This window comes from Amblyraja radiata, chromosome 12 (assembly GCF_010909765.2).
Source record: "Amblyraja radiata isolate CabotCenter1 chromosome 12, sAmbRad1.1.pri, whole genome shotgun sequence".
In the NCBI taxonomy this organism is placed as follows: Eukaryota; Metazoa; Chordata; class Chondrichthyes; order Rajiformes; family Rajidae; genus Amblyraja; species Amblyraja radiata.
The window spans coordinates 45,236,671-45,249,586 of NC_045967.1; the positions used below are offsets into that span (position 1 = coordinate 45,236,671).

At 40.5% G+C, this 12,916-nt stretch overlaps 1 protein-coding gene across 1 annotated transcript in view; it reads left to right on the forward strand.

Moving 5' to 3' along the window:
- Positions 1-11,576, forward strand: part of LOC116979147 (ubiquitin-like protein 3) — a 30,899-nt gene extending 19,323 nt beyond the window's left edge. Inside the window, exons 2-5 of the mRNA XM_033030664.1 lie at positions 2,325-2,433; positions 5,866-5,952; positions 7,366-7,443; positions 7,996-11,576. Of these exons, the coding sequence (XP_032886555.1) occupies positions 2,325-2,433; positions 5,866-5,952; positions 7,366-7,443; positions 7,996-8,048 (327 nt within the window). The 3' untranslated portion in view covers positions 8,049-11,576. The remainder of the gene's footprint in view (positions 1-2,324; positions 2,434-5,865; positions 5,953-7,365; positions 7,444-7,995) is intronic.
- Positions 11,577-12,916: the final 1,340 nt, after the last annotated feature.

The window sequence follows — 12,916 nt, forward strand, 5'->3', positions numbered from 1 at the left end:
GACATAATTAAGTGGTCATGCAACCAACAAATCTCATTGAAACTTTGAATACCTGTCATGTCTAGGTGTGGTAAATAGTTAATGGGCATCTCCATCATTTAGCAGAGCCCAGCATGGCAGTGCTCGATTGGAATAAAACATTTGGAGCCACCATCAGCCAAAAGTGCTGAGTGGATGATCCATTGGTTTCCTCTTGAAATGTCCAGCATCGCTAGAAGCCAATCTTCTGCCAATTCTGCTATGAGAGTGTGACTAAGTCAGTTTCTAATCCCTAGAGCATTGAACAATGAGAAGCTACCTTATTGAGACATGCATTGTCAAGCCCTCTAAAATTGTCTTTTTGTACCCAAATCCTCTTGCAATAGATTTTTACCCTGGCTGGATGGTCTCAAAATAAGAAGCTATTCAGCACTGAAATAAGGAGAAATGGCTGCAAAGGAAAGTGAGGCTGTGACTTTTTCTCCGGGAGAGCTAGGAAAGCAAAGTTGTTTTTCATGTTGTGGTGAAGTTGCCACTGTACAAGAGAGGTAAACTTCAAGTTTGGTTATGGAACTTCACTCACAACTGGACAAGGGCATTCTGAGCCAGATGTCAGGGTGTGATACTCTGCAGATGCCTCCTTGTCAACTAAGGAGGGTTTGTATAGGAAGGAACTACAGGTGCTGGTTTACATTGAAGATAGACACAAAATTCTGGAGTAACTCAGCGGGTCAGGCAGCAACTCTGGAGAAAAGGAATGGGTGACGTTTTGGGTTAAGATCTTAAAGAAAGAATGTATGTAGGTTTGATCAGGCTGGGATCTGCTGTGGCCACGTATTACGTACATTAGCAGGCTTCTAAATCCCTTGCCACTGATTACACTATGGCTACTCACGGATTGAAGCAGATTGTTTAAAGGGTTTGTATCCCTTCAGTATGGGCTCCTCTGCTCAGAAATGCTTGCACATGGCCATTTACCCAAGTATTATATATCAATATGATGCTGCATGAAATCTAATCGCTGTTGAAAAACTTCTTTACTTGGATTATATTTCAGATTAATGTGCCCATTTTATGGTAGTTTCATGCACACTGCAATCTTTTGATAGCCCAAGATCCATTTCTAAACTCTTATGTAAAAGGGACCAGAATTCAGTGATCGGAACAATTCTGAATTTCTTCCAGTCTTAATAGATTTTTGGTTGATTCCTGGCAACTTCCCAAGGGTCAAACTTTATTGTCAGTCCTGATGTATTCTTTGCTCATTAAATTCCATTCAGCATGCTGCAGGAATCATTACATTAATATTTAATACCTACCGTCAGCCTTTTCTGTAAACATAAATGTAGAGTAATTTTCTTGACTTTGAGGTATCCCATTTTATTTAAAGTGTCGCTTTCCTGGAAAATGTGTCTGCCCTGAAGTGAAAAAGAAAGTACCGGGGGCAACTCAGCAAACCAGCAAGCATGGAGGGAGAAGGACAGTTAATGTTTCAGATTGTTGGTCCTCTTTCGATGTCTGAAAAAGAGTCCTGCCCTGAAACATTGACCTTTTCCTTCCACAAATCTTGCCTGGCCTGCTGAATTCCTCCAGCATTTACTTGCTGAAGATTACATCATCTGCAGTCTTTTTTTGTCTCAATTTTATTGCTCCATGGTGTTTGGATAAAGTATTTCAAGCTATTTTCTTGAATTTTTTTTCAACGCATTTAGCCTGCAGGGATGTTGGCTGCTCATTGCTTAATTTCAACTTTGAGTGACCATTATCTGATTGGTAGAATGGGGTTTGGGAATGATGGTGGTGATTGATGCCGTTTCCCCTTCTCCATGAAATTACATTGTTCTGTGAATATTAATTGAAACCAGGAATGCTGGAAATATAGCGGGTTGAGTCGAGAGAAACAGTTAACACTTTAGATTGACAAAATGACAGCCTGGCACTTTCCCTCCATCGGTAAAGTCTGGCTGAATGAGGATTTCTCGTGCTCTTTATTCAGATTTCTGTCACCTAAGTTTATTTTCAATTTTGTCTACAAGAGTCCTGACTACTCAATTCCTGCCCACACTGCCTACCTTAGATTGTTACAGTTGAATTTTAGCTTTAGTCCAAATATCATTTTTGGTATCGCTTGATGCATGCAAATGTGCATGTACACAACACGACTACCACTGTCTGGTGAGAAATGTCCCAGTTTGTTCTTTGACAGAAATGATTGTTAATTTGCAAGAATGTTTAGCGAGGTTTGTACACCTCTGGCCAACATGGAATATTGATTTTGGGCCATATTGGCTATCTTTGCTCCATTTAGTCACCAGTTAATTTCTGTCCCCTTCTCTGATCTACAGGTAAATCTGCGCCTTATTTTAGTTAGTGGAAAGACTCAAGAGTTTTTGTTTTCACCGAATGATTCTGCCTCGGATATTGCAAAACATGTCTATGAAAACTGGCCCGTGGGTAAGTGTCCCAGATATTCCACCAGGTTTTTATTGTGTTAAATGTTCCACATCTCTAAATATCATGAATGTGACTTGAAGTAATATTTTAAAATAAAAGCCAGATAATTTATGATATAACCGAATTGTAATAGATTTTCTGTTTTATAGTGCTTTTCAGATGAAGAGTTAAAAACAGGTTGTCTGGATCATAGTGACATTGGTTCCAATTAGCTCATCTGAAAAGCACTACAAAACTCTAACATTGCCACACGTTAACATTGTCAGCCTAAAATATTACTAAATATTTACTAAAATATTACTAAAATATTACTAAAGGTAATATAATAGAAAAGTTGAAAAAAATGGACAAATACTGCAGTAATAGAATACAGCAGTAGTGTGGCACTACATTTTGGTTTAACAATATTTATCATAATCATACTTTATTAGCCAAGCATGTTTTGCAACATATGAGGAATTTGATTTGCCATACAGTCATTCCAATATAAAGCAACAGAACACACAAAATACATGTTAAAATGAACATCCACCACAGTGACTCCTCCGTATTCCTCACTATGATGGAAGGCGATAAAGTTCAATTTCTCCCTTCTTTGTTCTCCAGTGGTCCGGGGGCCTCTAAGCTTCCATTGATGGGATGCTCTTACCCCCGTAGTCGGTGTCGGGGCGATCATGCTCCTGCATCGGAGGGGGTTCTCAGCTCCCCCGCGGCGGGTGATCTACCCCGGGTTGGGGCTAGTCAAATGTCATGCGGCTTTTGGAGCTTCCCGACGTCGGTCTCTACCCGAGACTACGAGCTCCTTGATGTTAAAGTCCGCAGGCCGCGGTTGGAGCGTTGATCCCAGGCAAGGAATCGGCTCCGATGGTAAGTCCATGCCCCGCCGTGGGGCTCAGTCAGTTCTGAGCAAGGCCTCCAGCTCCACGATGTTAGGCCGCAGAGCAACCGGAGATATGGTAAAAAAAGCTTCTCCTCCCCCACATAAATCAAATCAGAGAACATTAACACATACTTTTTAAACACACTAAAAATAACAAAAAAAGACAGACAGGTGCAATGGGAAAGGAAATAAAAGTGAATGTGAAGCATTCCTTGCTGATCTGATGCGTGAGGCTTTTCAATTTATTTATGTAGTGGAAAGATGTAGACAAGGATTTTGAGTTGAGGGAGGAAACCTTTAGTGAAAGATTAACTTTGATAACCTAACTATAGTTGGTAAAAATTAAAATTTGAAATGATTTTAATCATGGGTGAAATGTTTTATCAAATGGCTTCTATTGACGATGCTGCTTTAATGGGTCTGTTTTTTGGAATAGAAATTTATTGGCATCCGAGTTGGACATATTTACTCTAGATCAATGCATTGCTTGTGATTGATCCGCCAGCTTTCTTACTGAGAGAATCTAGACATCTGGATTCTTACTGGGACTTGAAGTTTTCACCTGTCTGTGCAAGGCAGCAATTTGTAGTGTTGCTGTGTAGTGACTGGGCATCAAAGGCAGTGTTGGCATTGAATGGCCACTCCTAACTGCATTCGAGAGGGTGGTGGTTATCCTTGTGGTGAGGGTACTCAGTGTGGCTAAGGAAAACAAAAGTGATTTTTTTGGGGAGTGGGTGGATTTGTTTATTCTGGAGGAATTTGAGAGGCTTTATGGTAAACATTTATTTTTAACTTTAGACACTAAATTAAAACTTTTTGTTAATATGCATAGAGCATAAGTTTGAGGTTCGTGCCAATTTGAGCATCCAAGAAAATGAAGCTCAAATCAAGGTTGAAATGTCTTGCTCTATGCCTGTGATTATGGTGTATTACCTTTATGGAAGAATGTGTGGGTCATTGGAAGAATCCCTTTATAGTGGCCATTCTTAATGTGAATACATGATGTTACTGAGACGATTTAATTGACTTCAACGATCTGCAGAAGAAACTCAGTGGGTTGAGCAGCATCAATGGGTGGTAAAGAATGGCTAACATTTTGTGTCAAAACCCTTCATCAGAACTAAATTAAGAGGGAAATTAATGAGGAGAGGAATTGTGAGACAGAAAGATGGGTGGTCTGGGAAGGGGTGAACAATGGCTAAGGATGGGTAGGGATGGAGACAGGCAAGTAGATGATGGAGATGAGTGGAGGGAAAACGACATCATTGCCTCAACTGCTGCAGTTAACAGACGCAGTGTTATTTAGATTTTCTTCATCAAGCCTGTCTTGCAATGGGTTTCCACTGGGACCAAATACCCCATTTTGATACTGTGGATCCAGGGCTGCATATTTGAGGAGAGAATTAAAGTGCTTTTGTGTATTTGCATTGGGTTTTTTTTCTCTATGTTTTAGATATTACAGCTTGTATTTTGTACAGCTCAAACTCAACAGCGATAAAACAGAATTCGTCCTCATAGGCTCCAAATCCACACTCAGCAAAATCAATAACCCCACTCTCACCATCGACGGCACCACTGTCTCCCCATCTCCCCAGGCCCGCAACCTTGGCGTGATCTTTGATTCCACCCTCTCCCTTGAGCCTCACATCCGCCATGTCATTAAAACCTCCTTCTTTCACCTCCGCAACATCGCCAAAATCAGAACCTCTCTCACACCTCCCGCTGCTGAAAGACTCATCCATGCCTTCATCTCCTCCCGACTGGACTACTGCAACTCACTTCTCCTTGGCATCAGCTCCACCTACATCAACCGACTCCAACTGGTCCAGAACGCAGCCGCCCGACTCATCACCCACACCAAATCCTGGCATCACATGACTCCAATCCTCAAACAACTCTTCACTGGCTTCCCATCTCCCACCGGATCACCTATAAAATCCTGGTCCTCACCTACAAAGCCCTCCACCATCTGCCCCCCCCCCCCCCCCCCCCCCCCATATCTCACTGACCTCCTCTCCCCCTACCAACCCTCACGGTCCCTCAGATCCACATCAGCCGGTCTCCTCTCCATCCACAAATCCAAGCTCCGCAGTTTTGGGGACAGAGCCTTCTCCAGGGCAGCTCCCAGGCTCTGGAACTCCCTCCCCCAACTGATCTGCAATTCCGTGTCCCTCACCATCTTCCAGTCCCGCCTCAAGACCCATCTTTTCACCTCTGCCTATCCTTAGCCCCACGTCCTCCTCCCTTTTCATCTGTGCTTGAATTGCCTCATATTGTGTTTTGAATTGAATTCTGTCTTTAATTTGTGTACTAGTCATGTCTCTACTATTTATTTCATTCCGCTTACATGTTTTTCCTCTACTTGCTAAATTTTTGTACGGTGTCCTTGAGACTCTTGAAAGGCGCCCATAAATAAAATTTATTATTATTATTATTATTATTTTGAAATGGCACCATTCTCGCAATAAATATTGGATGTGCCATCATGTTCAAAATTCCAACTTTTACATTGGATGCTTCCTTTGTTTTGATTTTGATTTTTTTTATTGCAGGTTGGGATGATGAACGGATCAGTAGTCCCACTATTCTTCGGCTTATTTACCAAGGAAGGTTTTTGCACGGGAATGTCACTTTGGGAGGCAAGTTTATAAACTTCCCGTGCCGTTTCTTGCAATTTGAAAGACTTTAAGAGGATTAGGCTATGTTCATACAACATTCTGTGCAATTTAAATGAAAAGATAAAATATTAAAGTGTGGACATGCACTGCTACCTTGAAGGCTTACTAGAATCATAAGTTATTTTTAATCTGGTAAGGGTGGCTGTGGGTGGGAAAGTGTTGGAAGTATGATTAAATTGATAATATTTCCTGGTCTTGCCAAGAATATTTGTGTTCCAAATATGATTTGTACGCATTGGCAACCAAATCTGCTTCCTGTTTTATCAATTAATGACTACCCTTTTTCTCTTCACTCCTTGTATCTAACATGGGTGACTTGGCCCATACACCATTTAATTCCTTTTGCCTTTGACCGATTAGTTAAACTGTCTTCATTCGTATAATCTCCTGCTTTCCACACATGTCCACATGCAATACTGCATTCTTCAAAGTCTATGATAAAGATGGTGACATTTTCATTTTTCAGATTGCTGGGAGCACCCTGCACAGCTGCAATCTCCATACCCAGGGAAGGGTTTATGTACCTTGGAAATCCATTACATTGATTACTAGGTTCAGATTCCTGTCCTATAAGAATAGATTAACGGTCATGGGCCTTGCCTTCTCTGGAGTTTAAGAATCGGCTATAGTCTCATTGAAGCGGAAGACTCTGAGCTCATTACTCTGGCTTCAGAGTCTAGAACAATGTATATGGTTTCTGGAGATAACTGATTTCTAGAGTGATGTAAACAGTACAAAGGAATCTACTTGTTCAGAAACAAGTTCTACTTGTTCTACTTGTGCATCTGTTTAAGTGTTCAAGTGAATTTATTGTCATGTGTCCCTAATAGGACAATGGAATTCTTGCTTTGCTTCAGCACACAGAACATAGTAGGCATTTACTACAAAATGGGCCCCACCCTGCCCCACCCCTGTTCATGTGCTCCCTCCAATAGACCGGACTCTCACTTCCCATGTTCCCTTCAAACCAACTCTGTTCATTGGAATGTTTAATTGTACTACAATGTGTAACATTTAAAAAAAATTAAATTAAATTAAAAAAGTAAAAATCCAGGATTAAGAGTTTTACTGTAATTGGTATCAGTGACCTGGGGGCTTCACCTATTGATATTTAGAACATTAAGCCTTATGGAGATCAGAAAAAGTTGAGCTTATGAATTTGCTATAATCTTGAATCAAAGACAACCTAGAGGGGCTCTATGACCTTCTATTATATACTCACCGGTTGTTATTGCTGCCAATCTTTTAATGACATTGTCTCTTGCCTTTCAACCAATTCTTTCCATCCCACATTGGAAGATTGTGCATGCAATTGAGGCAATCTGGTATACAATATCGATCATACTAATGTATTCTGTAAACCCTCCTTCACAGCCCTTAAGCTTCCTCCAGGAAGGATGACAGTGATGCATTTAGTTGCCAGAGAAACATTGCCAGAACCAAATTCCCAAGGTAAGGTTGTCACTTCATCTGTACTCTCACATGAAATGCCTTTAAGTTGTAATTTAAAATCAATGTTTGTTCCTGAGCAACTTTATCTCCTGGAAGCAATAACCTTCAGTGTGATAGGATTTTATGATCCTGGCAATAGCCCAGCATATCATTAGAATTTCTTACTGAGTCTTGTCCATTAGTGATGATCAGCCATGATCACATTGAATGGCAGGTGCTCGCTCGAAGGGCCAAATGGCCTACTCCTGCACCTATTGTCTATATTCCCGATGTTAAACCATGAGGATTTCCAAGCATTGGATGCTGGATTATTGGAGGTTAATTGTTGATGTCTGGAACCAGCAGGCCCGTGAGGCCCTTCAGTTCTGCTCGGGTCCTTTGCCATTTTATTATAAGGGAGGTAAAGGGAGCAAAGAAAGAGTTGATTTTTAATTTGAAGTTGGCAAAGCATTATCTGACCAAAAAGATTGCAAAAAAAACTAAATACTAAGTTAAGTTTAAAATGTAGTCATAGAAAAATAACTGATAATTTGTTTGCTTTTATTTGTGCAGGTCAAAGAAATCGGGAGAAAACTGGAGAGAGTAATTGCTGTATGATCTTATGAAAACTGCTTGTACTCTGCAAAGGCTAGTCAATGAACACTTTTTAAGGAACTTAAGAATTTTCCCAGAGTCTTTGCATCCAAGTGATTTGTATTCACTTGATTGACACTGACTTGAGTATTCCTCATAAATCCATAGAATTATATTAAGGATTTATCCTATTGAAGATGAATGACTGCAGAACATCTTTCAATATCAACATCTGTACAAAAGAGAATGATCCTGCTTTGGAGAAACAGCAATAACTTGGGAGGCAAATCTTTCCATACTTTTTCCTGATTATCTGAAACTCGTTTTTTTTTCCCCTTTCCATTTTGAAAGCATTGCCTTATTGGATGCAGCCCCCTCTTGTGGCTTATCTAGGTAACTTCATCACATGTAGGTCCAGACATTGAATCTGAATGGACTTACCCGATCACCGTGGAATCGTAGCTCAGCCTGATGCTCTTCTGATCTAATGTCCAATTATAAATCTTGCAGCAAAATCACTAGATAGTGATCAGGAGCAGGAACCCTGCTGTTGTCTTTTTTTTTCCTCCCCCTATTGATCTTGGGATGGTGAGGCCAATTATAGAATTGCTATTTTGTAGGATAGGTGATAAAACTACTCGGCATGTCAGGCAGCAAGTGTGCAGGGAAATGGACATGTCAGGGTCATTCTTTGAACTGATGGAGTACAAGGGAGATAGGTGGTAGAAAAGGGGGAGGTGTGTGTGTGTGTGTGTGCGTGTGGCAAGAGCTAGCAAGTGATGGGTCCACCTAGGTAAGGGGTTGTCTATCCTTTTTCCCTTTGCAGATACTGACTGTCTTGCTGAGTCCCTCCAGTAGTTTGTTTTTCACTCAAGACTACAGCATCTTCAGTCTCTTGTTTCTCCATTTGGTGGGAAGAAGTGTCTATGATCATTGGGATTTGGATTGATCAGGACTAAGATGTTGTGACTGCCGTTTTATTTGGGAGACTTTAAATTTAATTTCTTCCAGCTGTATCCTGGGATGGAGAACCTGAGATACTCTTGCTTTTGACGATAGTTGTGGTTAAAGTTGGCTTCAATAACGATTGCAAATATTTCAGCATGTGCTCTTAGTAATGGGTCCTTTTTAAAATTAAAAAACTCTAATGGTTGGGTAGTGTCCATGCTTATTTAAAAATGCCAGGAAGATACTTGATAACAGGGAGATGTTGTGCTTTGAAATCCATCAATCATGTTGCAGATGCTTTGGAATGTTCCATTTAGAGTTTTGTCAAGAGTCAAGAAATCTTGCTTTTCTGGTTATGGTTTGCATGCTTGGAGTTTTTCCAAAGAAAAAAAATACTGTTAATTCTTATAGAATGAGATTACTGCTGTATTAAATCTCAAAGATTTGTCCCACCCTTTCCCTTCAATTCGATAGTTTGGAGTAGAAATGCGAGTGATATTGATTCTGCTGTAGTGCATGTGCAACCTTGCCATAGGTTCTTTGATTTAAAAAACAATTTAAGTGGCATGTATTTCAAAGTAGTGTAGTACTCTTAATGTTGGCTAGAATTAAGTCATGCTGCAGACTGAAATTTGTAAGGCCTGAACTGTACATTAGTGTTTGGTTGTTTTGCCATTCAATTTGATTTTGGGTGATTGGACTTCAATTCATTTGAATATCCTGGATCTATACTCTCTCCTTCATTATCAAAGTTCTATTAGTCTCAATTTTTGAACTTTGACCTAAAAATGACAGCTGCTTTTTTGTTTTGTATCAAAATTGATTTCCATCCCTTTGGTTGTCATTTTAATATAGATTTTACGGTTGAGTAGGACGGGATCTACACTAAGATATTCAGTGCTGGTGTAACTCAGTGCTGGTGTAACTCAGTAGGTCAGGCAGCATCTCTGGAGAACATGCATAGGTGACATTTCGGGTTGGGTGAAGGATCCTGACCCGAAACGTTGCTATCCATGTTATCCAGAAATGCTGCCTAACCCACTGAGTTGCTCAAGTGTTCTTTTGTAAACCAACATCTGCAGTTCCTGTATCTCCTTTGAATCTACCCTGTCAGATCCATTATTTTAAACACTTCAGATAATTTGCCATTGAACCAGATTTATGGAACCTGTGCTCATAATTTAATCCCTTAAATATTAGTATCATTCTAATAGTATAAATTTATTGATCTACTTCCACAAAAGTACCTCAATTAAGATTTGATTGATACAATGTACAATTGGGAATAACATCTGGTTTCAAATCTTCCAAATTCTAGTGGCCTTGAGATAAATGACAACTTTCCATCAAAGACTTTCTCTCCCACGTGTACAAACACCATTGCACAGATAGAAAGGACCAGATTTTGCTGAACTGGTCAACGTTTGGTCTAACCTGTGCAAATTTGAGAGGGATTTTCCTCCTAACTTCCATAACAGAGAGATTGGCACTTGAAATGGGGTTCTTGTACCTCAAAGCCTTGGTTTTGTTTTTCTAAGTGTGCGTCTAACTCTACAGAGGGTGTGATGACCTCACCTGGTGCAGACTTGGCTTGTATCCACAGGCAGAGCCTGACTTGACGCTAAAGAATTATTCCAATCCTAACTAAACTTTATAAACCATCTTTATTATTGGGGAGAAGCTGAAGAGTGTTTGAACCATTACCAAACTTGTAGCAAAATTGCTGGTCAGTGGTGCTCCAAGTTGGCATTAAATACAAAAGATAGACTCAAAGTGCTGGAGTAACTCAGTGGGTCAGGCAGCATCTCTGGAAACAAGGATGGGTGAAGCTTCAGGTCAGGTCCCTTCTTCAGACTGGCATTAAATACAACTTGTTTAAAATTACTTTTTTCTAGGATAGCGCAATGAGTCCCCTTGATGAGTGAATTAGTTTTCAGCATTGATCTGTGCTATTTGGTTTGTATCTGGTCTGTAAGTCTGCAGCATGAGCATGTGTGGATCCAGTTGGTCTTGCTTGTCTTTTAATTTACAAAGGGAACTACAGCTGGCTTCTCGCACTGATCTTTTTGCAGCACAGGGACAGCCTTTATGCCCAAAGACCAATTGCTTTAGTTTTTATTCGTGATGCACCTGCATTTCATTGATCTATGCATTCTCAATGCTTCCATATCTGGATTTTGTTCACCCCTTTTTCTAACCCCAGTTGAAGTCTGCCCTACAGATGGTCACTAATGAACCTCGCGCTGCAGAATGAACAAATGGAAAGTGGTCTTTAAAGTTTGCTAGCTGGAATTCAGAACAAATGTTTCACACTAATTGAGCGGTCAAAACCAGAAGGGATTGACATCTTGAAATGTTTCCATTTTCTGTAGTTCAAAATTCCTGAATTAGAGGAATTGTTTAACTGAGGAAAGAAGTACTCTTTAACTAAATCATGACAAATGTATAATATTTAGTAATTGTATGATTCAATTTAACACGGGTATGTGTTGATACAACACTTATTTCTGTCAATGGGTTGGATATGCCTGCTTTTAAAAACTTGTTTAAATAATTTTTGGAGCTGCTTAAATGTATAAAAGCTTAAAAATATAACCAGTGTAAAACTTGGAGCAAAGACTCAGAGACTTGTCTGTACTGTAGTGTATTAATCATACTAACAGAGATCATAGGATCATTTGAAGCCGAACTGATCTCATCTGCCTGCAAGTGGTATACCTCTCCATTCCACTAAAATCCATGTGTCTATCTAAAAGCTGCTTAAATGCCACTATCATATCTGCCCGTGGCGATGTGTTCCAGGCACCCACCACTATGTGTGTGTGTTTGTATTTTCCGTGCGTTCATCTTCCCAAAAATAAAACATCTCACACTTGAAAATAAAGTCCATCTGCCAATTCTCGGCCCATTTCTGCAGCAGATCTGTATCCTGCTGTTTCTTCTGACAGCCTTCCTCACTGTTTGCAACTCCTCTAATGTTGGTGTCTTCAGCAAACTTACTCACCAGCCCACCTGCATTTAGATCTGGGTCACATGTATAACAAACAGCAGAGATTCTAGCACAGATCCCTGCAGAACTCCACTGGTCACAGACTTCCAGCCAGAATAACTACCTTCCACCACAACCCTCTGTTATCTATGAATCTCCTCTCTTGTTTCCCTCAATAACCTAGGATAGATCCTCTCCAGCCCTGGGGACTTATCTGTCTTCATGTTCTTCAAGAGCTTAGCACCCACCTCCTTTTCAATCTCAAACTTAGCAAATTGGTATTCTCTAACACTGTCCTCAAAGCCTTTGGTGAATACAGATCCAAAGTACTTGTTTAGTACCTCGCCTTCATCCTCCGACTCCGGTATAGATTCCCCCTTTGAGCAGCCCTACCTTCTAGGTCACCCTCTTATTTTTAACGAACATATAAAAAGCCTTGAAATGTCCTTAATCCGCCTTGCTAATGACACTTCATGGCCCCATCCAATTGCCTGCTTGAGCGCTTTCCTACTGGCATTATATTCATCATAAACCCTGACTGTTGCCACCTTTAACCTGATATGCGCTTCCTTTCTCTTCCTGACCAAGCTTACAAATTTGTTGGTCATCTACGGTTCCCTTGGCTTGCTATCCTTATCCTGCATCACTGGAACATACTGTTGCTGCACTTTGATCATCTGGCTTTTAAATGACTCCCACATGTCATTTGTGGATTTGCCCATTAACAATTGAGCCGAATGTACCCTCCCGAGCTCCTGCCTAATGACATTGTAATCTGCCTTGCCCCTCATTAAATACCTTTCCCCAACATCCAAACCTGTCCCTATTCAAAACAAATTTAAAGTTGATGGAGTTGTGATCACTATCACCAAATTCTTCTTCCACCTCGACACCAGTCACCTGACCAGGCTAGTTTCCCAACACATAGTAAAATATTGTCCTTCCTCGACTTGGACTATCCAC